The 27,848-nt window shown below is 42.6% G+C and overlaps 1 protein-coding gene across 3 annotated transcripts in view; it reads left to right on the top strand.

Annotated features, from left to right (window-relative positions):
- Nucleotides 1–27,848, top strand: part of TPD52 (tumor protein D52) — a 120,204-nt gene that overhangs the window by 58,411 nt on the left and 33,945 nt on the right. The window contains exon 1 of one of the 3 annotated variants that reach the window (XM_060127461.1): nt 15,098–15,196. The exons of 1 other annotated variant lie outside the window; for it this stretch is intronic. In XM_060127461.1, coding sequence (XP_059983444.1) covers nt 15,151–15,196 — 46 coding nt within the window. In that variant the 5' untranslated portion in view covers nt 15,098–15,150. Of the gene's footprint in view, nt 1–15,097; nt 15,197–27,848 lie in introns of those variants that run through there. One more of the 3 variants, XM_060127459.1, reaches the window with a different exon arrangement.

Below are 27,848 nucleotides of genomic sequence, written 5' to 3'. Positions count from 1 at the left end.
ATACGTTGCCAAAAACAGTAAAGGTTGGAGGGAGGAATAAAAATGTAGGGTTGTTAAAATGTGTTTCAACTTGAGATCAGCAACTTAAAATAGTCACATATATATTGCTATATATATATATTGCTATATAGAAACCTCATGGTAACCACATACTAAAAATCTATAGTAGATATGCACACGCAAAAGAGAGAGGAATCCAAACATAACACTAAAGATAGTCATCAAATCACAAAGGAAGAGAGCAAAAAAGAAGAAAGGAACAAAAAAGAACTACAAAAACAACCTCAAAACAATGAACAAAATGGCTCTGACTACATACCTATCAATAATTACTTTAAATGTAAATGGACTAAATGCTCCAATCAAAAGATGCAGAGTGATGGAGATTCCTCAAAAGATTAACAATAGAACGGCATATGGTCCAGCAGTTCCACTCCTGGGTGCTTATCTGAAGAAAACAAAAACACTGATTAGAAAAGGTACACGAACCACTGTGTTCATTGCAGCTTTATTTACAATAGCCAAGATATGGAAGCAACCTAAGTGGCCATCAATAGATGAATGGATAAAGAAGATGTAGGGTGGTGTGTGCGCGCGTGCGCGTGTGTCTTATTACTCAGCCATGGAAAAAGAATGAAATCTTGCCATTTGCAAAAACATAGATCGACCTAGAGGGTATTATGCTAAGTGAAATAAGTCAGACAGAGAAAGAAACATACTGTATGATATCACTTATATGTGCAATCTAAAAAACGAGGCAAATGAGCAAACAGAACAGAACAGAAACAGAGTTATATATAGAGAGAACAAACAGGTGGTTGCCAGAGGGAAGGAGAAAAAAAAAGAAAAGAGTGAGGGAGATTAAGAGGTACAGACTTCCAGTTGCAAAATAAATGAGTCACAGGTATGAAAATGTGCAGTGTGGGGAATATAGTCAATAACTATGTAATATCTCTGTATGGTGATAGATCATAACTGGACTTATCATGGTGATCATTTTGAAATGTATAAAAATACTGAATCACCAGGTTATGTAACAGAAACAAACATAGTGTTGTAGGTCAATTACACTTCAAAAACAAAGAAACTCATAGAAAAAGAGATCAGATTTGTGGTTTTCAAAGGGGGAATTGGATGAAGGCAATCAAAAGGTACAAACTTCCAGTTATAAGATAATTACTAGGATGTAATGTTTAACATGATAAATATAATTAACACTGCTGTATGTCATATATGAAGCTTGTTAAGAGAGTAAATCCTGAGTTCTCATCACAATGAAAAATATATATTTTTATTTCTTTAATTTCATATCTGTATGAGATGATGGATTTTCCCCAAAGTTGTGATAATCATTTCATGATGTCTGTAAATCAAATCATGCTGGACACCTTAAACCTATATAGTGCTGTATGTCAACTATATCTCAATAAAACTGGAGGACAAAAAAATAAAAGAGGAATTTAAAAAATCTACCTGAGGGGCTTCCCTGCTGGCACAGTGGTTAAGAATCCGCCTGCCAATGCAGGAGACATGGGTTCGAGCCCTGGTCTGGGAAGATCCCACATGCCACGGAGCAACTAAGCCTGTGCGCCACAACTACCGAGTCTGCGCTCTAGAGCTCGTGAGTCACAACTACTGAGACCAAGTGCTGCAACTACTGAAGCCCGCACGCCTAGAGTCCGTGCTCCGCAACAAGAGAAGCCATTACAATGAGCACCGCAACGAAGAGTAGCCCCCACTCACTGCAACTAGAGAAAGCCCGCGCGCAGCAACGAAGACCCAACACAGCAAAAAAAAAAAAAAGAAAAAAAAAATCCACCTGAAGCTATGTTTAGCAAAATACTTTTGTCATTCGGCTTCCTCTAAATTTTGCTGCATAAAAGGCCTCAACATCTCAGTGGCTCTCAGCAGTCTTTATATGTCCCTCATGTTACATAGGTATCATTTGCATGTGGCCAGACCTTAGTCACGTGGCCACATCTAAGTACAAGGGAGGCTGGGAAATGGAATCTAGCTGTGTGCATAACAATAAGAGGAAATTTGTTCTGTGATTAGTTAGCAGTCATAGCCATATTGAGTAAATGATTCAATCATACAGTAGCTCTTTATTTTGATCTTTCAGGGACAACAGGACAGTGCTTGCATGATTGCAGAGTTCTGGGTGCTTTTTAGGAAAGCACTTTTCACCTCATGTCCTGTTCCCATTGCATCTTGAATTATCCTATCATTTTACTTCTGAGAGAGCTTATTGGAATAAAGAAAAATGTGTGTTGTTTCAACAAATACCTGTTTGATAATGATGGCTTCTAAAACTGAGAAAAGTCAGTAAGGAGCCTTAATAATAATAAATGTGGCTGTTAATAAGTCAGATATTTAAAACTTGTCAGGTCCCCTGTCTTTTGTCAGAGGAAAGAGGCTATTTTGAAGCCTTCTAGCCCTTGATTTAGTTTCAGGATAATGGACTCCTCTTCACTTGTGACATTGGTATTCTCCTGTTGCCTTTAAAAAGAAAAGTACATGAAATTTGTGGCTGGATATGGCATTTCTTATCCAGAGTAGCGGGTTTTTAGATAGAAATGGTATAGATTTTAGCATGAGACTCTATTTCTTAATAAAATTTAGGAAGAAATGGGCGATGTTTGTGTGGCGTATTTTTTTAGTGATCAATCCACTAGATCTACTTTATTAACTAATTATAGTTGCAAAGCAAGCTTGGCTGCCCTATGTGTGTGACTTGGCGGTAGCGTATTCTGAGCATGTTTGGTCGGCCTCAGCTTGCTGTTGATTGAAGTTCACGGCCAAATATTGATTTTAAATAGGTGCCTACTGTTGCCCAGCAACTTTCGTTCCCTTCAGGAGAAGTGTTTCCTATGAGCCTCTAGTTGCTGAGAATAGCTGTGTAAGCACTGTGAAAGTTTTTCCAGATTAAAATTTGGTCCTCCAGTTCATTTATTCCTTTCAGAGCTCTGGCAGTCGGGTGTGTTTATGCCCCCCTGCAGAGCCCTCTTTAAGCTCAGTCAACAACTTGGAAACATTCAGCTTGGGCGAAACCTCTTTATCTTCCAGTAATCTCTCCATAGAGACCACTGTGCTCTTAAATACACCATTAATACCCTTAGACGGGACGGCCTGCTGCCATTCTCTTATTACTGAGCAACTGCTCCAGACTCTTCATATTACTGTAATTCCAAACTCTAAGTAATTATCACTTTGAAAAGGCCAGGCAAGTGTACACCTGTTGTGACATAGCCGATTTTGTCCCCTGTCTAAACTTGCTTGCTTTGTGAGCTGCTAGGGAAGAAACAAACGGGACAAAAACAATCCCTGAGGAAACAAACACCCTTTGGCTACAAAATCTGTCTCTTATTTTCCAAGATAGATATTTCGTAAGTGCTAAGGCCATGTAAAATGACAAGCATTAGATTTTGCTTAAGCTTTCATCCTAAGGCAGATTAGCAGCTGTTGTCTAAAGCAAGCATCAGGCCTCACCTTGGAGTTTGTCCAGGAGGCAGAATCTCAGGCCCCATCCCGGATCTGTTAGGTCAGAATCTGTAGTTTATCTCGGTCCCAGGTGGTTTGTGAATGTAAAAGTTGGAGAGGCACTGGTTGGAAAACTTCAGCCTGAGCCTGCAATTACTGAAACCACTCATCAATGTGAGGAGGGATCATAACACTTGAACTCAAACTCTATTTATAAAATGAAAAATTTGTGTATTGTAGTTAACGATCTGAGCACATGGCGAATATCGAGCTATTCTGTTATTTCCTGCTGTGCTCATGAAACCTCTTCAGTCCGAGGACAGTAGTGGCAAGAACACGTCCCGAATGGATAAGAGATGATCTCACTGAAAGAGACCTTTTTGCACAATTTTAGAATCCAGTCCCTGGCTCCCTGGAGATAGAGAATTCAGGCATTCTTGATTTCTCAACAGGTTCTGGCTCTCGCAGTTGAAGACTCAACCAAAAAGTGTTTGGAGGTAGTTGTTAAGGGGAAGGAATGAAGCCTCTTGCTCTTTTTTTTTTTTTTATATCCTCTGTATCTTTATTAATTTTTTTAACATCTTTATTGGAGTATAGTTGCTTTACAATGTTGTGTTAGTTTCCGCTGTATAATGAAGTGTATCAACTATATGTATACATATATCCCCATATCTCCTCCCTCTTGCGTCTCCCTCCCACCCTCCATATCCCACCCCTCTAGGTGGTCACAAAGCACCGAGCTGATCTCCGTGTGCTATGTGGCTGCTTCCCACTAGCTATCTGTTTTACGTTTGGTAGTGTATATATGTCCATGCCACTCTCTCACTTCGTCCCAGCTTACCCTTCCCCCTCCCCGTGTCCTCAAGTCCATTCTCTACATCTGTGTCTATATTCCTGTCCTGCCCCTAGTTTCATCAGAACGAATTTTTTTTTTTTTTAGATTCCATATATATGTGTTAGCAAACGGTATTTGTTTTTCTCTTTCTATCTTCACTCTGTATGACAGATTCTAGGTCCATCCACCTCATTACAAATAACTCAATTTCGTTTGCTTTTTATGGCTGAGTAATATTCCATTGTATATATATTCACATCTTCTTTATCTGTTCATCTGTTGATGGACACCTAGGTTGCTTCCATGTCCTGGCTATTGTAATAGTGCTGCAGTGAATATTGTGGTACATGACTTTTTGAATTATGGTTTTCTCGGGGTATATGCCCACTAGTGGCATTGCTGGGTCATATGGTAGTTCTATTTTTAGTTTTTTAAGGAACCTTCATACTGTTCTCCATAGTGACTGTATCAATTTACATTCCCACCAACAGTGCAAGAGGGTTCCCTTTTCTCCACACCCTCTCCAGCAATTATTGTTTGTAGATTTTTTTGATGATGACCATTCTGACTGGTGTGAGATGATACCTCATTGTAGTTTTGATTTGCATTTCTCTAATGATTAGTGATGTTGAGCATCCTTTCATGTGTTTGTTGGCAATCTGTATATCTTCTTTGGAGAAATGTCTATTTAAATCTTCTGCCCATTTTTGGATTGGGTTGTTTGTTTTTTTGATATTGAGCTGCATGAGCTGTTTGTATATTTTGGAGATTAATCCTTTGTCCGTTGCCTCATTTGCAAATATTTTCTCCCATTCTGAGGGTTGTCTTTTCATCTTGTTTATGGTTTCCTTTGCTGTGCAAAAGCTTTGAAGTTTCATTAGGTTCCATTTGTTTTTTTATTTCCATTTCTGTAGGTGGTGGGTCAAAAAGGGTCTTGCTGTGATTTATGTCAAAGACTGTCCTTCCTATGTTTTCCTCTAAGAGTTTTATAGTGTCTGGCCTTACATTTAGGTCTTTAATCCATTTTGAGTTTATTTTTGTGTATGGTGTTAGGGAGTGTTGTAATTTCATTCTTTTACATGTAGCTGTCCAGTTTTCCCAGCACCACTTATTGAAGAGACTGTCCTTTCTCCATTGTATATCCTTGCCTCCTTTGTCATAGATTAGTTGACCATAGGTGCATGGGATTATCTGGGCTTTCTATCCTGTTCCATTGATCTATATTTCTGTTTTTGTGCCAGTACCGTATTGTCTTGATTACTGTAGCTTTGTAGTATAGTCTGAAGTCAGGGAGTCTTGATTCCTCCAGCTCCGTTTTCTTCCCTCAAGACCGCTTTGGCTATTTGGGGTCTTTTGTGTCTCCATACAAATTTTAAGATTTTTTTGTTCTACTTCTGTAAAAAATGCCATTGGTAATTTGATAGGGATTGCATTGAATCTGTAGATTGCTTTGCATAGTATAGTCATTTTCACAATATTGATTCTTCCAATCCAAGAACATGGTATATCTCTCCATCTGTTTGTATCATCTTTCATTTCTTTCATCAGTGTCTTATAGTTTTCTGCATACAGGTGTTTTGTCTCCCTAGGTAGGTTTATTCCTAGGTATTTTATTCTTTTTGTTGCAGTGGTAAATGGGAGTATTAATGTCTCTTTCAGATTTTTCATCATTAGTGTATAGTAATGCAAGAGATTTCTGTGCATTAATTTTGTATTCTAAAACTTTACCAAACTCATTGATTAGCTCTAGTAGTTTTCTGGTGGCATCTTTAGGATTCTCTATGTATAGTATCATGTCATCTGCAAACAGTGACTGTTTTACTTCTTCTTTTCCAATTTGTATTCCTTTTATTTCTTTTTCTTCTCTGATTGCTATGGCTAGGACTTCCAAAACTATGTTGAATAATAGTGGTGAGAGTGGACATCCTTGTCTTGTTCCTTATCTTAGAGGAAATGCTTTCAGTTTTTCACCACTGAGTATGTTTGCTGTGGGTTTGTCATATATGGCCTTTATTATGTTGAGGTAGGTTCCCTCTATGCGCACTTTCTGGAGAGTTTTTATCGTAAATGGGTGTTGAATTTTGTCAAAAGCTTTTTCTGCATCTATTGAGATGATCATATGGTTTTTCTTCTTCAGTTTATTAATATAGTGTATCACATTGATTGATTTGCATATATAGAAGAATCCTTGCATTCCTGGGATAAACCCCACTTGATCATGGTGTATGATCCTTTTAATGTGCTGATGGATTCTGTTTGCTAGTATTTTGTTGAGGATTTTTGCATCTATGTTCATCAGTGATACTGGTCTGTGGTTTTTTTTTTTTATGCCATCTTTGTCTGGTTTTGGTGTCAGAGTGATGGTGGCCTCGTAGAATGAGTTTGGGAGTGTTCCTCCCTCTGTATATTTTGGAAGTTTGAGAAGGATAGGTGTTAGTTCTTCTCTAAATGTTTGATAGAATTTGCCTGTGAAGCCATCTGGTCCTGGGCTTTTGTTTGTTGGAAGATTTTTAATCACAGTTTCAGTTTCAGTGCTTGTGATTGGTCCGTTTGTACTTTGTTTCTTCCTGGTTCAGTCTCTGAAGGTTGTGCTTTTCTAAGAATTTGTCCATTTCTTCCAGGTTGTCCATTATATTGGCATAGAGTTGCTTGTAGTAATCTCTCATGATTCTTTGTATGTTTGCAGTGTTAGTTGTTACTTCTCCTTTTTTCATTTCTGATTCTGTTGATTTGAGTTTTCTCCCTTTTTTTCTTGATGAGTCTTGCTAATGGTTTATCAATTTTGTTTGTCTTCTCAAAGAACCAGCTTTTAGTTGTTTTGATCTTTGCTATTGTTTCCTTCATTTATTTTTCATTTATTTCTGCTCTGATCTTTATGATTTCTTTCCTTCTGCTTACTTTGGGGTTTTTTTGTTCTTCTGTCTCTAATTGCTTTAGGTGTAAGGTTAGGTTGTTTGAGATTTTTCTTAAGCCTCTTGCTCTTTAATATCTCCAAAAGCATTTCTTAAAGGAAAGAAAAAAAAGCCTCTGGCCTGTTTATTGGAAAGGAGCTCAATTTCAGTTATTTTGAGAGGGCAGAAACACACTCCACCCATAACATTCAAAGCTCCTGCCAAGTGAGAATTTCTTTGCAAGTCAATAGGTCAAGTAATAGAGTTGGTTGGAACTCATTTATCACTTAAAGATTTGCATTTAGGTCTGAATAATTTGAATATATTACTAGTTTGTGCATTTTTCTGGAGAAGGGGGTTCCAAGGGGTAATGTTTTTTCTTAGAACACAGTGCCACAATAGACTTTTTTCCCCTTGGGTTAGAAAATAAACGGAGAAAGTAATGGCATTCTCATAGGGAGTATTTCCTACAATTCTAACATAGAATTTCCAATCTGAGGGCTGACATACTTTCAAAAGAAAGTCAGGATTATGCAGTGTAGGAATTGAAGCCTCCTCCTGAGCCAGGGATGTCGTCCTGAACTGCCTTCTTTATCTCATCCATCGCATACACCACAAAGGAACATACAGACCAACCACCCCCACCTCCTGTTCGCTCACTTCTAGCCTCTCGTCCTTCCCCTGGCCTCTGCTCCCCCTTACCTGTCTTCTACCATTGCTGTGACTAAAATTTCTATGCAGGATCACCGGGACACCGAGTCCAGTGGCTTGTTTATAAATCTCTGTAGCATTTGGTCCTGTCCACTTTCTCTCCTCCCACTATTCCTGTGGTATTGGTCACTGAAGTTTTTGTCCAGGTTTTTTGCCTCTTGAGAGCACTTGAGCCAGACTGCCCGAGTTTGAATCCTAGCTTCACCACTTGCTAGTTATGTGTCTGGGGCGAGTTATTTATCTTTTGGGTGCTTCAATTTTCTCATCTATAAAATGGGGGTAGTGAAAAAACCTACCCTACAGGGTTGGTGTAACGTGCATAGGAGAATGTCTGGTACATAGTAAGGGTTCCTTAGGGGTGAGTTATCATATTGTCATTGTCTTCATCACCATCACCACCACCACCACCACCACCATCATCATCACCATCACCACCACCACCACACCACCACCACCACCACCACCACCACCATCACCATCACCATCACTACCACCACCACCACCACTGCCATCACCATCACCACCAACACCACCATCATCACCATCACTACCACCACCACCACCACCACCACCATCATCACCATCACTACCACCATCACCACCGCCACCATCACCACCACCACCATCACCATCACAACCACCACCACCATCATCATCACCATCACCACCACCACCATCACCACCATCATCATCACCATCACCACCGCCACCACGACCACCATCATCACCATCATCACCACCACCACCACCATCATCATCACCATCGTCACCACCACCACCATTACCATAATCACCATCAGCACCATCATCATCATCATCATCAAAGGGCAGTTCTTGCTCTTTGCAGGCTTCTTGGCCTGCTTCCTATTTGTAGGTGTTCACTGCCTTTTTTCTTTCTTCCTTTCATAGGACCTGTCTTCTCTTTGGGCTCTTCCTTGACAGTCTTGGGGTTTCCCACATTGATATCTTTGGTCCTAACCTTTTCCTGAGCCCCAGAGTTTAATTTCTAACCACTGGCTGGCCATTTACTTTCAAAATTTTCTGAGCATTTTAAACCCAACCTGCCAAATGGAATCCACTTTCTGGTCCTTCAAAGTCTCCTCTCTCCCTCCTTCCACCACTCCTCTTCCCTCCTTTCATCTTCATTGATGCCATCACAGACTTCCACAGCTCCTGCTGGGGAATCACAGGTAGAGCTTGGTCTTTATTTCCCCCACACCCCAGTCATCCAGTTGGGCTTCAGGGTCTGTTGAAGATTCCCTCCGTGGTATCTTGGAATATGTCTTTGCCTTTCTCTTTCCACTATTGCTCCCTGGAGCACACTCTTTGTATTAGTTTGCTCTGGCTGCCATTGGGTGGCTTAAACAACAGAAGTTTATTTTCTTACAGTTCTAGAGGCTTGAAGTCCAAAATCAAGGTGCCAACAGGGTTGGTTTCTGGTGAGGACTCTCTCCTGGGCTTGTGGACAGCCACCTTCTCAAAGGCCTCACAGGGCCTTTCCTCTGTGCATGTGCTTCCCTGGTGTCTTGTCTTTTCTTATAAGGACACCATTCCTATTGGATTAGGGCCCCACCCTATGACCTTATTTAACCTTAATTACCTCCTTAAAGCCCTGTATCCAAAATACAGTCACATTGGGGATTAGGGCTTCAACATATGAATTTTGTGCGGGACACAGTTCAGTCCATAACAGCCTTGGTGCTGCTGATGGTTTCACTGATCTCCTATCTCCCCTCTGTGATCCATGTTCATATAGAGGCAGGAACGATCTTTCTAAAACAATGGTCCCCAACCTTTTTGGCACTAGGGCCTGGTTTCATAGAACACAGTTTTTCCACAGACAGGGTTGGGGGCAGGGAGGGTTCAGGCGGTAATGCTGGTGATGGTTCAGGAGGAAATGCGAGCGATGGGGAGCGGCTGTAAATGCAGGTGAAGCTTCGCTCACTTGCCCTCTGCTCACCTCCTGCTGTGCGGCCCAGTTCCTAACAGGCCACAGACCGGTACTAGTCCATGGCCCGGCGGCTGGGGACCCCTGTTCTAAAACAGAGCTCTGACCACCTCCCTCCCATTTCTAATAGCTTGACACAGCTCCCCCTTGCTTAGATGCAGTGTGAGGATTCCTGCTATGGGACTTTTGGGCTCTGTCCTTCAGTTCTTTACCCTTACTAATCTGGAAACTGGAGATAACTTTACCAACCCCGTGTTGCCATAAGGATGACGTAAATGCTGACAAGTAATTGTTGTTTTGTTGTTATGAAAATCACGTTCGTGCTCCATAGTCTGCTGTTCAAGGTCCTCCATCACTTTGTTACTCTGTGTGGTCCCCTGCCAGCAGCCTCCCCTCGTCTGGTGCTTGTTAGTGATGCAGATGCTGCACTGTAATTAGATCCTCAGGTGATTGGTATGTGAGGGTCTGGTTCCTCACCTGCTTCTTAACTGCAGTCCAGCTTTCTCCTGGTGCAGAAAGGAGACAGGCCTTGGAGACAGACAACGTGGTTTCAAATCCCAGCTCCTGGAATTTGGTTTCAAATCCCAGCTTTGGGTGGGCGTGGATGTTTACAGACCCTGTCTCTGCTTTGTTTCCATCTGAAAAATGGGGACAGTCATAGCGCTTACCTCACAGTGGTTTTTCGAGGATTAATTGAGACATTGTGTAAATAATGGAGTCTCTACCCTTGTGATTTTAAATTGGATTTCATATTTGAAACTAAGTACCTTTTTGTGTGCTTGGTTCATGGTACTTTTTTTTAAATTGAGGTATTGTTAATTTACAATGTTGTGTGGTTTCAGGTGTACAGTAGAGTGATTTAGTTATACATGTATATATATTCTTTTTCAGATTCTTCTTCATTTTAGGTTATTATAAGATATTAAGTATAGTTCCCTGTGCTATACAGTAGGTCCTTGTTGTTTACCTACTTTATATATAGTAGTGTGTATATGTTAATCCCAGACTCCTCATTTATCTCCCCTGACCATCTCCTTTGGTAACCATAAGTTTGTTTTCTATGTTGTTTTGTTTTGGTTTTGAGTCAAGGTTTCCTTACGTGGCACTGGGGGGGAAATGGCGGTGGTGTTTCTTAACCCCTCGGCCTCTGTACTGTCTCATGCTGATCATGGAACAGGGTCCTGCTGGTTTTCCTCAGGCAGGATGTGACCAGCAAAGATATGATGGTGAGACTCCTTTTCCCATGGAGGGTCAATCAGCTGCTTCTTCAGGGGAAGGTGGAGAGAATCCTTTCAGGTCTCAGCAGTGGCCAGGAACCAGAAAGGGTCTGTATGTCTATCCCTTTGTGACACTTCACCCCATTATGGCTGGGAGAGAGAGCCTGTTCCTTGCCGCTCCAGCTGCTTCAAGCCTACTTAACCCCATAAAGAGGAGTTCTTCTCAGTCAGTTTTAAAAAAACCTTTTCAAACTTACAGAAAGTTTGCAAGAATAAGAATACTAATGGGCTTCCCTGGTGGCGCAGTGGTTGAGAGTCCGCCTGCCGATGCAGGGGACACGGGTTCGCGCCCCGGTCCGGGAGATCCCACATGCCGCGGAGCAGCTGGGCCCGTGAGCCATGGCCGCTGAGCCTGCGTGTCCGGAGCCTGTGCTCCGCAACGGGAGAGGCCACAACAGTGAGAGGCCCGCGTACCGCAAAAAAAAAAAAAAAAAAAGACGACAGCTCCATATTCTACCCAGATCATTCACCCACTGCTCACATTGTACCCCATCTGCTCTATCATTCTCACACGCATAGTAGTTTATTTTCTGAACCATTAGAGAGAAGTTGCGTACATCATAGCACTTTTCCCCCAAATCCTTCCATTTGTACTTTCTAGGGAGAGGGATATTCTCTTACATAACCACAGTACAGTTGTAACTTCAGTAAATTCAATATTGATACAATACTTCTATCTCATCTGCCATTGTATTCCAGTTTTTTTAAACTGACCCAGTAATGTCCTTTATAGAATTTCTTTTTTCTCTTTGGTTCAGGACCCAGTCTAGGATTAGGTATCATTTCTAGTTGTTATGTCTTTTTAGTCTCCTTCAATGTGGATCATTTTCACAGCTTTTTATGACATCAACATTTTTGAATAATGCAGCCTCTGCCTCTTTAAAAAAAAAAAAAAAGAACCTTTCTCATTTTGGATTTGTGTGATGTTTCTTCATAATCAGATCCAGGTTCTGCATTCTTAGCGTGAATACCTCGTAAGTATTCAGGGTATCACATTTGAAGATTCATGTCCACCTGCCTCTCGAGTGACAGCAATGTTGATCATCCAGTAAAGGTAGTGTTCAGTTTCTCCCCCGTGTTGTTACTGTATTTTCCATTCCAACACCTAATTAATCTGTGGGGAGGCCCCAAAAGACCACGTATATATCCCACTTATAAAACTTTCTTCCTGATTCTTGCCTGAGTCTCTATGGTGACGGTGGATGCAGTGCTTTTCTCTAAGAGGCTTCCTTCTTCCTCTTTATTGATCTACTTATTATTTGTATGGCATGTTAGTCTGGGTTCTTCAGAGAAATAGACCAATAGGATATCTATATCTATATATCTGCATCTATGTCTATAAATAAGAGATTTACTGTAAAGAATTGCCTCACAATTATGAAGCAGAGGAGTCCCAAGTAGTCACAGCTGGAAACGCAGGAAGGTTGATGATATACAGTAATTCCCCCTTATCTGTGGTTTCACTTTCTGTGCTTTCAGTTACCCGCAATTCTAAAACATTAAATGAAAAATTCCAGAAATAAACAGTTCATAAGCGTTCACCGGTCTGAGTAGTGTGGTAAAAACTCGTGCTGTCTCACTCCTCCCCGCCTTTGACGTGAATCAGCCTTTTGTTCAGTGTACCCTGCCCGCTAGTCACTTGGTAGCCAGCTCAGTTATCAGATTGACTGTCACGGTATCACAGAGCTTGTGTTCAAGTAACCCTTGTTTTACTTAATAAAGGCCCCAAAGCACAAAGAGTAGTGATGCTGGCAATTTGGGTATGCCAGAGAGAAGCCTTTAAGTGCTTCCTTTAAGTGAAAAGATGAAAGTTCTCAACTAATTAAGGAAAGAAAAATATTGTATGCTGAGGATGACAAGATCTACGGTAAGAATGATCTTCTATTTGTGAAATTGTGAAGAAGGAAAAAGAAATTCGTGCTAGTTTTGCTGTTGCATCTCAGACTGCGAAAGTTAACAGCCACAGTGCATGATAAATCCTTAGTTAAGGTGGAAAAGGCATTAAATTTGTATAATAAGGTATTTTGAGGAAGAGAGACCACGTTCACATAACTTTTATTAGTATATTTTTGTAATCATTCTATTATTAATTATTGTTAATCTCTTCCTGTGCCTAATTTATAAATTAAACTCTATCATAGGTATGTATGTATAGGAAAATTTCTCATGGTTTCTGCCCCCATTGGGGGTCTTGAAACGTATTCTTTACTAATAAGGGGGGCACTCCTCTACTTCTAGTTTGAGTCTGAAGGCCTGAGAATCGGGAAAGATGACGGTGTAAATTTCATTACAAGTCCAAGTCCAGACACAGAAGACTGATATCTCAGCTCGAAGACAGTCAGGCAGAGAGAGTGACTCTTCTGTTCAAGCCTTCAACAGATTGGATGAAGCACATCCACTTTGGGGAGGGCAGTCTGCTTTACTCAGTTTACCGATTAAAGTGTTAATCTTGTCCACAAACACCTTCACGGACGCAACTACAATAATGTTTAATCAAATATCTGGGTACCTCGTGATCCAGTCAAATTGACACATGCAGTTAACCATCGGATATGGACTCTTGGACTCCTATTTTTAATGGTTTATAATCCACTGCTATCCTTAATTATGATGGTGATCAAATTGTCCTGTATTTGGCCAGCTGGCTGCTGTGTCATTATGACACGTTCACAGGATCTGATATCTGTGGCCTGGCACTCCTGTTGGGCAATTGCATCGTCTGTCTGTGTGCCCTGCAAGCTCCCTCCAAGTAAATTTTTGTGTGTTATATAGCTTTTCTGTAGACTATCTCTTGAACTCTTTCAAAATTAGGGAGAACCTGCCTAGACATATTTGAATGATGTGTTAACGGGCAGGTAGAAACTTAATATTGTTTGTAGTCGTTAGTACTTAACTCCGTTTCCATTTGCACTAACAGGAGTCATCCAGTGGGTTATTGCTCTGTGGTGTATACTTTACTGGCTGGAATATTAACTTCTGAGCTGCCCATGGGTGCCCTCTGCTGGCACTGCAGTGCATACACACTTTTCTGGGATTTCTCCTCGGCCCACTTTCTCTTCTGGTTGATTGGTCTCTCCAATTATCACACAATTATGGATCATGCAGTGCAAACAGTTTTGGAACCTGCTTTGTTTACTGATATCAAGAATATCTTTCCCTGTAAATATATACATTTCTACGTCATCATGTTCATGTTTGCATAGTTTTCTATTATGTGAATGTTCTATTTAGCATTTAAATAATCCACTTTTAGGAAGCATTTGTATTCTTTATTTTTTCTATTTTATATAGCACTAAAGTGGACATTCCTTGTATACAAACCATTCATATGTGACTTATTAAGTTGAACTTGATAAGTGGATAGGAATTTGACAGGTAAAAATATAGGGAAAAGAGACTAGTTGGAGAAAATTGCATAGGCCAAGTTTAGGATGTATTCAAGCAATAGGAAAATCAGGTTTGGCTGAAACGTGGTGGGGTAATAGTGCGAGATGGTTGGAAAGTAGGTATTGTAGGATTCTTTCTATTGAACTGATAGACTCCAACTCCAACCGTAAGTGAAGCAGAATCGAAATTTCTCTGTTTAATAACTGGGAACCCCAGGGCAGCTGGATCTAGGGACTCAGATGCTCTTGCTCTGTCCCTTTGCTGTCACCGATTGTCCCTCTGTCCCTTCCCAGGTTCTCTTGCCTGTTGGCATGGGGACAGAAAGAGCTCTCAGCTCCCCCAGCTGGACATATGGGAAGAGTCACTTTCTCCCATTACTCATTGAGTAAACATCAGGGAAGGTCTGTAGTTGGTGCTTTTGGGGGTCAGATGTCTACCCTTAGACTAGTCCCTGTGAGCACGGGGATGGGGTGTCTGCATGGGCCAGATCTGAAGCGCTAGCCCACACCTGTGCCCAGGGGCAGAGGCCGGAACCACGGAAGACTCTCCCCCAGGAACCCTGTGGAGAAGGTGAAGCGGGATTCTTCAAGGAAAAGAGGGTGCTAAAGAGACAAACAGGAGATGTCTGCCACACTGTGGGGCGCTGGTCCGTCCTGGAACGCTTCAGGTAGGTCCGCGGTCGGTGCGGTCAGTGACGAACGAAAAGAGGGAAAGGATGAAAAAGGCATATTATGTGTACACGTTGGACGAAGAGCTCTTGGTGGTGCCTCAGCATAGAGGTGGAAAACGTGGAGGTGATTCCTCTTGCCTGGACTGTGGCAGTAGACTCTGAGTCCCCCCTCTTTTTTTTCTTTAATAATTAATTAATTAATTTTTGGCTGCATTGGGTCTCTGTTGCTGTGCACGGGCTTCTCATTGTGGTGGCCTCTCCTGCCACGGAGCACAGGCTCTAGGTGCACGCGCTCCAGCAGTTGTGGCACATGGGCCCAGCTGCTCCACGGCGTGTGGGATCCTCCCGGTGAGTCCCCCCTCTTTTAGCCTCTTTCTGTCTACAGTGCATCCTATACACTGTTTCCAGAGTCATCTTTATAAAACATTTATCCTGTTCCCCCCTGGCTCAAACACCTTCTGTGGCTTTTTTTGCACGTTATATTAAGTATAAAAATTTGTCACTCAAGGTCTTTAATGGTCTGTCCCTAAGCTACACTTCCATTTTTTATATCTTACAGCCCCCTTCTACTTAGTTTCTGAATCTTGAGCCTACTGAATTTTTTTGCCATTCCATTAACATATCCCATGCTTTTCCCACCCCCTTTGCCATCCCATTAACATATCCCATGCTTTTCCCACCCCCTTTTCCCACCGCTGTTCTTATTTTCCTCATGTGCTAGAATGTATTGACTGCGACCAGAACTACAGCTGGTTCAAAGAGACAGATTTTACATAACGGTCCTAAGATAATACCTAAGTGAGTAGAGTAAAAATTTGAGACATCATTTAAATTCTGAATGCTCATGTTTATAAATAAGGCATGCAGTGTCTGCATAAGCTGTTATTTCTTTCTTCACTCCCTGTGGATTAGAGCGAGGACAGCAGTCCAGAATGCAGCCCCTGCCCTGGAGGGAAGGCTGTCCGGGCCCAGAGGGACTGGCAGGTGGACACTTCACATCCTGTGTGCTGCTGGCGGAAGGGAGAGCTGGAGAAGGCAGGGCTTCCGAGAAGAGATGGCGTTTCTGCCTGAGTCTTGAAAGACGAATGAGTTTAGCAGGCAGAAAAAAGGCAGCATTTCAGGCAGAGGGTGTAGCATGGGGGTCCACACCAAAGATCAAGGACATGGGAATTTTGAGGGTTCTGAGGAGCTTGGAGCTTGCTCTGTTACCTGTGTCGGTGCTAATATCTTTTATCTTAGTTCCGGCTGCTGTAATAAGTTACCACAAAATTGGGAGGCTTATAACAACAGACATTTGTTTCTCACAGTTCTGGAGGCTGGGAAGTTCAAGGTTGGTTGATTTGATCCTGGTGAGAGCCCTTTTCCTGTTGGCAGATGGCTCTCGTCTTGCGTCCTCGTGTGGTGGAGAGAGAGCTCGAGTTAGCTCTCCTTCTTTTTTTGCGAAGACACTAATCCCATCAGGGGCCCAATCCTCTTGGCCTCATCTAAACCTAATCATCTCCTAATACCATCATATTGGGGGTTAGGGATTCAACATATGCACTGTGAAGAGACACAAACGATCAGCCTGTAACACTTTCTAACACTTGTGGCTCAAGGAGGAAGCATGAGAATGGAGAAATGTTTTTTTCCACCAGTGATTTGGTGACCACGTGTAGAGTGTTGAAAGGGTCAGGGGCCCCATTAACCACATCTAGTCCAAGAATGTAACTGTGATGCCTGCCCTATCTTGGTAAGAGATACTATGGATTTCAAGAAACCAGCCAACTCATTTTTTCCAATAATAAGAAACCATTTATTCTATTTCTAAATATAGAATAAACAGCATTTATAGTTGCCCAAATTTTGGTATCTCTTAGGAGAAAAACACAGGTTGATTTTTTGTTGTTGTTGTTACAACTAAACTTTTTAAAAACTTAGATAGACTTGCCAAAAATAGAGTACAACATGAGACTAACAGAAAAAAAAATAGAAGATAACTCTTAAGATGAATATAGACTGTCTTGGTGCATATATATTTTATACACTAGCCACAGATTGTTTTTTTCATGCTTAAAATATTTTGTTTCATATTTGCTTCCAATGCAGGGACAGTATATTGAGTTCCCATTTTATCAGGTGGACTTGAAAAGGTAGAACACGGCCTTTTTTTTTTGTTATGCAGTAACAGACCATCTCCCGCCTACGAGAGGGGTTGCTTTTATTTTCACCTTTTTAATATGAGCTGAGCCACGTGGGTGAAAGCAGCAGGAACCGTAAATGCTGTCACTCTGGCAAAGGCCAGGGTTAGCTCAGAAAGGGTGTGTGAAGAGGCCGGGAAGTGGATCTGGTGACTTAGAAGTTTTGTTTTATAAGCCAACCAGGACGGTTGCTGTGCAGGTCGTGTTCGCACCCAGGCTACTGCCACCCCTGCAGGCCTGACCTTGGTTAACAAGGAAGGGGCAGGGGGATCTGGGCGCTTCACCTGCAGGGCTTTTCTTCTCTTGAAACGGAAACACCATCTTTGCAGAAAAGGGAAGGGAAGGGAAGGAAAAGAAAAGAGAGGAAGACAAGTCAGACTGACATTTTTGTTACACTAAAGCCAGACGTTGCTTTAGATAAAGTCATCTTGGAAATGGAGGTTTATTTCTCTACCAAGCCACACACAGAAAGCCGGTCGCTTAACCAGGAAGCTTGGCTCTCAGGACTCCACTCTAATCCAGGGTGGAAAAAAAGTAGCCCCCAGATGGCATTTGTGGGAGATTACTGGCTGGTAATCCTTCCTTGTCCTAGAAGATTAAGTCTGCCCTGGTGTAGTTGTGGTCAGCTGAGTGAGTGATTTAAAAAAAATAATAAATTGTGGTTTCTTGTCAATCTGCCAGTGTCTGACATTTGCTTGAACTGTTTGTACATCGGGGCCATGTTGCGGCACCAGGTCCTCCTTTGTTTATTGAAGAAAACTCCAGCAAGCTTGGTTTCCTGTCCAGGTTGTTGGTTGTTGGCTGAAATGAACAGCAGGTGGTGACTAGAGCCTTTCCTCAGGTTGCTGGGGAGAAGTCATTTATTAAACAGCCCTCTTGTCCCAAGGGCGTGACGGCTGCACCTGGGCCAGGAAGCCAAGCTCTCAGAAACCTGGGCTTGATTTTTTTCGCGAGGTTGCCCAGTGCAGTGATCCGAGGGAATACGGGCAGAGCAGCGCTCAACCGAGGAAGAGCAGGCGGTGATAGAACTATGCGTTCTGCATTCATCTGGAATGGACAGTAGAGAGATGGATTTTTACGAGGACTACCAGTCCCCGTTTGATTTTAACACAGGAGTGAACAGAAACTATCTCTACCTGTCTCCTAGTGGAAATACATCCCCACCAGGATCACCTACTCTTCAGAAGTTTGGTAACTACTAGTTTTCGAAAGTTAAGTTTGCTGTAATGAAACCTGTACACAACTTGGGATTTGCTGGGCCTTAAAATTCTTAGTGTAAAAAGGTACCGGGATATTGCTCTGTTGCCACTGGTTCGTGAAGCTGCTGCAGATTCCAAGCAGAGAGCTAGATGGCTCATTAAATATTTAGAATATATGTTATATATTTAAATATATATAAATAAATGGGAACTTAGATTTTATTTTATTTATTTTTTAATCTTGTATTGGAGTGTAGTTGATTTACAGTGTTGTGTTAGTTTCAGGTGTACCGCAGAGGGATTCAGTTATACATATACATATATCTATTCTTTTGCGGATTCTTTTCCCATACAGGATATTACAGAATATTGAGTAGATTTTAAAGGTAGAACTATTTGTATGGGCATTAGAGGTCTTCTGATCACTTAGAGTTCATTGAGCTGATAAATAACAAAAATGGGGGAATCCGAACACTTCTGGTCACCTATGTAATTTATGAAGATCCGCCCTCCCCCCCATCTTGTCTTTGCGAAAATGAGGCTTAAGCATCTGAAACACTGACTAAATTCAAGGTTCTGCTAAGGGAGGGCCTGGATTTTGTTCTGGAATACTGTGAGCAACATGCAGAGATATCCAGGTGAGAGATTTTAAGAGAAAAACTCAAAGCTGCTAGACCTTTGGAAGCAGTCATTGCTTCCCAGGTGCTGCTCTAAGATTGCTCTGCAGGCCCGGAGCCACCATCAAGGAAGGGCTCAGTTTATCGGTACTGGCAGCACAGAGCTGGAAGCAGCCTCGGCCACGTCCAGGCCAATCCCCTCACTTTACAGCTAACACTTGGAGATGGTTAAACGACCTCTGTGACTTGCCAGAGAGGTAAGCAGATTTTCCTAGAAGTTAATGTTTCCCTTACTAACGAAGAGAGTAGGTCACATTTCTCTCTTCTTAAGCTTAAAAAGTGGGTAAATTAGGAAAAAGATGGTAAAGGCCACAACACGAAACCTAGTTGTAAGTATTTTAGGGAGCACGCTAAAGCAGCATGCCTCTCGCCATTGATCACAATCCGTGGCCACCTGTGGGGGTGTAGTTTGGACTTCCAGGAATGGAAAATGGTTGACAGTAACAGGGTAGAGCTGATCTCCAGCAGTTGGGGACTGGCAGGCAGCAGCTGGGTGCCTGCCCCCAAAGGATGACCTCCTCCATCCTCACCTCTCAGTCCTATGTATAGGAGATGCTTCAAGAGCAACACACAGTAGGAAGTTAGAGCTCAATGACAGAGTGAAGCCTAAGTGACATTGGCCGTGGGAGCTGGGACCGTAGTGACCTGACCTCAGGTAGATCTTGGTGATCAGTGTGCAAGGCTTCGAGATTCCCAGGAGGATTCTGCCGCTCGTTTGAGGTATCTCTCAGTCTTTTTATGTCTCTGTTCCACCTCCTTTTACTTTTCTCAGCTGTAGTATTTGCTGCCTTTGGATGTTTACTGTTAAAACAGAAGCAGTGGGTAGGGTTGAGTGTGTCTCTAGGCAGATTTTGAACAATTACCTCCCCAATTCCTACTAGCAATCTGTAAGAGTCTGGGCTCATGGGATTCGACACAGAATGATTAAAAAAAAAAAAAAAAAGCAGTGAACAACAAAAACTGAAAACAAGCTCATGTACCCACCAGTGCTCATGAGATTTGTTAGTTTGTGATAATTAAAAAAAAAGGAACAGTGGAGAGAGCAGTAAAACAAACAGAAACCCCCATAAGCAGTCACCTAGTAAGAACATGGTGATTCTAAAATAAGCAAATCAAAGTGGGGATCTCCAGTCTCTATGCCCAGGACTACTCGGGGCGCAAGAAGCTTGCAAATCTGTTTGAACGTCAAGTGTGAGGCGTAGGTGGAATGAGTACTGTCTTCTGTATGTGTGCAGCCTTTGTATTTCTAGATAGGAGTGCTTAGGATGGATTCCTACATTATAAATCCATTTAAAAGCTCACGTGGCTATTGACCACTACGCATTTTCCTAATCAGCAGACAAGTAGTACAAAAAAAGGACTGATGTTAAAAGGAATCATAGGGCTTCCCTGGTGGCGCAGTGGTTGAGAGTCCGCCTGCCGATGCAGGGGACACGGGTTCGTGCCCGTGAGCCATGGCCGCTGGGCCTGCGCGTCCGGAGCCTGTGCTCCGCAATGGGAGAGGCCACAACAGTGAGAGGCCCGTGTACCGCAAAAAAAAAAAAAAAAAAAAAAGGAATCATACTCAGAAAGGCTGGGAACACTGATCTGAAAAACATATTCTTTGATATTTATCCAAAATGCCATCATGGGGCAAATGAGAAGGTAACAAGATTTAATCTGTGGGTAGAATGTTCCTCAGAAGCAATCTGAGTGAAGTACAGGATGAGGGCCAGTGCCTGGAACAAGAAGAGGTCTTTTATCAGGGACTTTAAAACTCTCTTGGTACAGCCAGCCCACGTTCAGAAATGCCATATACTTCTTGATCCACAACTCTCATAGATACAAATGTCAATAGCTGAAGCAGAATCCTGTGAAACAGAACTTATCCTTACTATGTGTGATGTACTCTGATATATTATTCCATTTCTTCTTTTAAAAATGCTCATTTGGTACTGCTAAATGGATTTCACAGTGCATAGTTTGAAAAACACCGATTTCAGATTCTGGAATACAAAGCTCCATTAGGGGTGTCAGTCTTTTGTTCACTGCTTTTCCCCCAGCACCTGGAACAGTGCTTGACAGCTGTGGTTCAACAAGTATTGTTGGTTGAATGAATGAGTGAATGAATGAATGAATGAAATGAAACTGGCAAAGAGTAAATCACACTGCAGTTCATTTTACAGATGTGAACATGGAGGCCAAGAGAGGTGTTAAGTCCCTGAATCACAAAGTTTAGCCTAAGTCAGGACTCATACTCACCCTCAGTTCTCAAACCAGTGTGTGTTTTTTTTTTTCCTTTGGTTTGTTTGTTTTTTGATCACAGGAAATCTCCACCTGTCTGGTAACGGATATCATACAACAGGTTAATCATTTAAGGCCTAACCTTTCCTTTGGTCAAGGGTCTTAAGTGGGGTAGTTTGTTGATTCCTCATGTGCTGCTTGGACCTGAACTTCCCATGTTGCCATGCGGTCAGCAGAGTGGCCTCACAGCTGGTTTCCTTGGCTGCGTTTTTCTCTTCCATCCTGTGAACATCTACAAGGAAAACTTCCCAAATGTTATTTATGTAGACTCACTCATTCTCTTAAGGATTTTCTAACGTACAGAAAGATGCAGCCCTAGTTTATAAAAAAAAAACCCTTTGGTTATTTCTAGTGGTTTCAGGAAATAGGAACCATTTAAAACTCTGACATTTTAGTTTCGTGCTGTCGTATTTGACGCTCTAACAACACGGGAAAAACTCGAACTGAAATGTCCTTTTCATTCTCTTTTATACCCCTTCTTGATTTCTACTCTGTGCCATTCTCTCTTCTTTTTAGGGAAGGAGTCATCACTTCTTGAAAGTTTTTCAGGATTGTCAAGGTCTTAAATAGCAAATATATGGTTTACAAAATAAAAATCTGAGCAGAATTGAAGAGATGTAGAACCTTCTTATTCCTACAGAGGAGATTTGAGGATGGAGTGACTTCCCCGTTGGGGATCCCCAAATTCCTCCATGGCTGACCTTTCACCCCCTTTCATGGAGTGCCCCAGTTTTACACTTGATTGGGTCTGTGGGGACAGATGGCTCTGAAATAATTGGCTAAAGATTTTTTTTCCTTTCTCTCTTTTTTTTTGTTTTTTTAAGATGAAAGAGATTCAAGGGTCAGTTTAAGAATATCTGGAGAGAGGTTAACTGGTTTTATCAATATGATTCTGGATACAAATTTTAAAGATTCTCGGTATGGTGAAAACTGCATGCTGTGGGATTGGTTCTAACTCTTGGAACTCCAGCAAGTGTGTTGGGAAATAAAACCTTGAGATAAATTCTTTCCTCATTAACAAAGAATGTGTTCTTCATTATGTTTCTTACACACTTGTGTTAATTAGGACTTTAAAATTGTTTCTATATTAACCATAATTAGTTATTCATCTTTACAATATATTGCAGATCCAAAAAAAAAAATCTGGAGAGGCACATGAAACATTTGAAAATACGAATATTTTTCTTTTCTTCCTCCTGTCTTTTCTTCCTCCTCCACTCTTCCTGGGAAGTGAAGTTCGGGGAGGGTGACCTTTTTTCTTGGGCAGGAAGTTGACTGCTGTGTCGGGCCCTGTTTTCAGAGTTGAGTCCCAGGAGCACGGTGGCCCGTCTGGCCAGAGAGCTCTCTTCCCCCTTTTGCGTCAGTGCTGTCTGCCTCCCCTCCCTGGCATGCAGGAATTTCCTCTTTGATGACCCTGTCACTGCCCAGTTCATCTCCTGGGTTCCTGGGTCGCCCCCCTGGGTGGAGTGACTCGAGTTTCCTCAGCTTTCTTGTTGCTTGCTGTCTCCATGACAATTACTCCACTCATTTTTCTCTCCTAAGGTTTTACTGTTCTCACCATGAGCAAATATGGGAAAATCACAGCCTTAAGGAGTATCAAGGTTTCACAGCCCGTGCTCCTGAATCTCTTTCTTCTGAAAATAATCAATGTCAAATAGCAGGTGTCAGAGGCTCCCTTGCCCGAAGTCAGTGGGGAACTTTTGCCCCCCTGTGGGCATTTGGCCACATCTGGAGGAGATTTCAAGACGGTTTGGTTGCTACTGCTGGGTGCAGGAGGGGCTGCTGCAGACACTGAGTGGGTGGATGCCTGGGATGCCCATGGGACGCTGCATAGGATACCCCCTGCCAAGAACTGTCCTACTCTAAATGTCCACCATGTCACAGTTGGGAAGCCTCGTCTTAAGTGGATCCTTTGCTCTTAGGGTCTCTTAAGGATAACCACTTTGGTGTGAGGACCTCCAAGTATTCCTCCCCCTCTTCTGGATTTTGTTACATCCGGAAACAAAGAATAAGGCACAGAAAGTTGGAGCCCCAAGCACAGACTTTTAAGGGGAAAAATTTTTATCTTGTGATCTTTGTGGATATGACCACTAAAGATATTTTGAACTATATGTTTTATATATATATATATATTTTTTTTGTTGTTGTTGTTGTTGTTATCTCTAGGTTAAAAAAAGGGGCTGCATATTTCTTCTTGGATATGCTTAAAGAAAACAACCCCAGAGACTGAAGTTTCTTATTCTTCCTCTTGTCTTAAAGCCATCGTTGCCTCTTTGAAGACTGTGTAAGAGAGGTGTATACAGTTTTACTTTCCAGAGAAGCTTCTAGGCCTTGATTATCCTCTTACAAATTCTCCCTTGGGTAGACAGTGTTAACATTCAGACTTCAGTAGCCGATACCTTACACTTCTCTTGTGGCACCTTCTTCCCTCCTAACTGAATGTTCTTGGAGGTGGCTGATGTTATATTCTTCCTGCTCTGAGACCATTAGCGCCCCACCTGTTCAACCACGGAGCGTTTGCCGTGTACACACCTTCTGTGTAACGTGAAGGTAGGTGCCCTGCTCCAAATGGTAGCAATCTATTAGATTATGTATGACACAGAGTTGTATTGCTTCAGAAAAGTGACATTTTACGTCTGTTTTAAATAGGTAAACCTTTTTAGGTGAAAGCAGTGAAGTGAGAATGAAATACATAAAATAAAAAGAGGGGCAAGGTAGACCAGGATGGGAGACGGGGATCCTCTCTCTCCCTCTGACTCCACGGGGTGCCTTCCTACAATTCATTCATTCAGAGAGTATTGCTGAGTATCTCCTGTGTGCCAGACACTCTGCACCAGATACTGTGCGGGGCCGAAGCTACGTGTTCGGAGCGCAGTGCTAAGGTCAAATACTGCCCAGCTGGCTGTGTTCTAAGTACAGTAGGCAATATACAGAGGGGTATTAGGCCCAGAGCAGCCCGGGCCACCAGGTCTGGAGAATTTCCTCCAAGAGCAGGAGACTTTTCCTACTGGTTTATTGAAATGAATGGGACTTGGAAATAAGGAGAGGGTTTCAGGAAGAGAAAATAACATGTGCAAAGACAGAAAGGAGAGCATGATGTGGAAAGAGAGGGTGGAGGTGGTTGTACGACATCGTGAATGTAATTAATGCCGCTGACCTTCATGCTTAAAAATGGTTAAGATGGCAAATGGTATGTTATATATTTTACCATAATAAAAAAATAAGAGGGGAAAAATAAGTAGGGGAGGCAGCTTATCTTAACTTACTTCTTAATACGTTCCTTAAAAAAAATAAACCCGTCAAATAACATGTTTGCAGAGGAACTGCAGTTTGGAAGATGCAGTGAGCGCATGGGGTGGTTGTGGGCGTGAGGACAGTAGCAGGAGATGGGATAGGTGGGCTCCAGATTGTCAAGAGCAGTGAGCTTTACTAGCAGGTGGGCAGCCATACAAGGACGTATGGCAGGCAAGGAGTGCCGTGGTCAGAGTCATGTTTAGAAAGATCCCTCTGTTGGCAGGGCAGTGAATGGATTGGAGGGGACAGAGACCATCAAGGAGCTTTGGGGGCAAGAATCTAAGCAAAACATGGGAAGAGCCTTGACTAAGGCAGGGGTAGTGGGATTGGTGGTGGAGGGTGAAGTGGACTCCTTGGGAGAGGGAGATGGAGGTACATCTCAGAGAGGTAGGAAAAAACGCAGGGAGGACAGTGGGAGGTATCAGGACCGGAGACTTCAGAGTGAGGTTCAGTCTGCGCTACCTAGAGATGTCACATGAGATCGTGACGGAGGACTGTCCTTAGCTGAAGGGGCGGAGGAGGGGCAGATGCTGACGGAGGGGTTGGAGAGTGATGGGAAGTGAGGAAGTAAGCCTTGTGAATCAAGCGTCGTGGAGGAGGAGAGAGGAAATCGCCAGGACGACATATAGGACCCAGGAAGGTGAAACAGCAAATCCTTATCGAACACTGAGTATGTGCCCACCCTCGATTTCGTGGTCCTTTAAAACATTCTTATAAAAAGAGAGCTAGGTGGAATTATTGCCTTTTAATTTATTTATTTATTTTTTTGCGGTACGTGGTCCTCTCACCGTTGTGGCCTCTCCTGTTGCGGAGCACAGGCTCCGGACGCGCAGGCTCAGCGGCCATGGCTCGTGGGCCCGGCCGCTCCGCGGCACGTGGGATCTTCCCGGACCAGGGCACGAACCCGCGTCCACCTGCATCGGCAGGCGTATTCCCAACCACTGCGCCACCAGGGAAGCCCCTGCCTTTTTATTTTTTAAACAGGTAACGGGGTTTGGGGCTCAGTGTCCTGGGGCTCAGTTCCCTGGGGCTACCATAACAAAGTGCCCCAGACCGAGCAGCTTAAAACAACAGAAATTTATTATTTTTATGGTTTTGGAGGCTGGAAGTCCAAAATCAAGGTGTCAGCGGGGCCATGCTCCCTCTGCCACCTGCAGGGACATCCTTCCTTGCCTCTTCCTAGCTCCCCGCTCGTAACCCCTGGCTTGCTTTGGCTGGCAGCTGCATCTCTCCAGTCTCTGCCCTCCAGCATCACACAGCGTGCTCCCTGTGTCTCTGTGCGCTCTGGGTCTTTACATGATGTTCTCTCCGGGTCCCAGTGTTCAGACTTCCTTTTACTTATAAGGACATCAGCCACTGGATCAGAGCCCACCTAGATCCAGTATGATATCATCTTGATTACATCTGCAACAACCCGGTTTCCAAATAAAGACACGTTTATGGGTCCTGGGAGTTGGAAGTAGAAGGTATCTTTTTTGGGGGGTGGGGGAGACGTAAGTCAACCCACAACACCATCTAGTTTTAAATATCTCTACCCTGTGTTTCCTGTCTTTACACAGTGAAGTGTTTGGATTTAAATGACCCAAAATTCTTTTCAGATCTAAAAGTGTATGAAAATGGTTAAAATTTTTTTAGTTGATAATCATAGAAAGTCTTGAAGGGAAATAGTTGGCCTTGATTGGAAAAAAAAAAAAAGGTGAAAGACGAAGAACTGAAGGGAAGAGAGAACTGCTTAGGGTTCCACTATAGGGGCTGCACCCACCACACCTGAGCAGGGAGGTACCCACCAAACTCTCAGCTGTGGCTTAGTTTTAATTGTAGGTTCTAAATATGTATCAAAAAAGCTTTACTTCCTTCCCTGGTTGAAATTTTTGGGACTCTGTAGCAAATGGATGGCTATGCATGGGGTGGGAGGAGAGTGGAGAAAAGAGAAACTTAGTTGGAACAAATCTTTAGCAAATAAGTCAGTTCAAGTGCAATATTTATGAACGTTTGCTTTATTTTGGGCGCTATGAGTCCTGAGGTGAAAAGATAAGGGTGTGACGTCAGGACCTTGTTTTCTGGAACTGGAGACTGTTCAAGACTGAAGTCTTTTTCCCATTATTCCTCGTTCTTCCCCACCGTTCTCACTCCTCAGACATGTTTCCACTGAAGCAAAACACTAAGAACTTCATTTTCCTCAAAGTACTAACAAATTCTCTGACGTCCAAAGTATCATGTTTCATCACATCAAAGACACCACAGATTTTACGAATTTTACGATGTACCATTATTTTACGTTTCATTAAGGGAAAAAATTGCTGCAAGTTAAACTAAAAAGCAATGTTTTCACTTAAAATTAGCTTATTTTAAGTGAAAACAAATTTTATTTTAAGTAAAATTGTCACTTAAAATTTTCTGCTTATTTTTTCAGATTTATTCAGACATATACATTGATCATAACACTCCTCTGCATACTTTTTTTTTTTTTTTTTTTTTTTTTGCGGTACGCGGGCCTCTCACTGTTGTGGCCTCTCCCATTGCGGAGCACAGGCTCCGGACGCGCAGGGGCTCAGCGGCCATGGCTCACGGGCCCGGCCGCTCCACGGCATGTGGGATCTTCCCGGACCGGGGCACGAACCCGTGTCCCCTGCATCGGCAGGTGGACTCTCAACCACTGCGCCACCAGGGAAGCCCCCGTGCATACTTTTTAAAGTCAGCTCAGTTCAAGTTTTCCTGAAACATCTTCACGTGCATCGCCTGACTTACCTGAGTTCCCTTTCAGTTAGAAATACTCCATGTCTGTTTTATTTATCTTGCTCTCACAAAACGCCTGTGATACAGACTTTCTTAGAAGAGAGGTCTGTGATTTTTCTAAGCCACTGACACCCATTTTGCACATTTTGAGGCACAGCTACAGGTGACAAACAGCGATGCCACAAGGACTGCCTAGCTGGCTGGCTGTACGATGATCTCCAGTTCAAAGATGTAAAATGTAGAAGAAAAAAATTGTGTCTCAGGACTGAAGGGGCACCGT

The sequence above is a fragment of the Lagenorhynchus albirostris genome, chromosome 17 (assembly GCF_949774975.1).
Source record: "Lagenorhynchus albirostris chromosome 17, mLagAlb1.1, whole genome shotgun sequence".
Lineage (NCBI taxonomy): Eukaryota > Metazoa > Chordata > Mammalia > Artiodactyla > Delphinidae > Lagenorhynchus > Lagenorhynchus albirostris.
The sequence above is the reverse complement of the archived record's forward strand: the minus strand, read 5'-3'. Positions and strand labels throughout refer to the sequence as shown.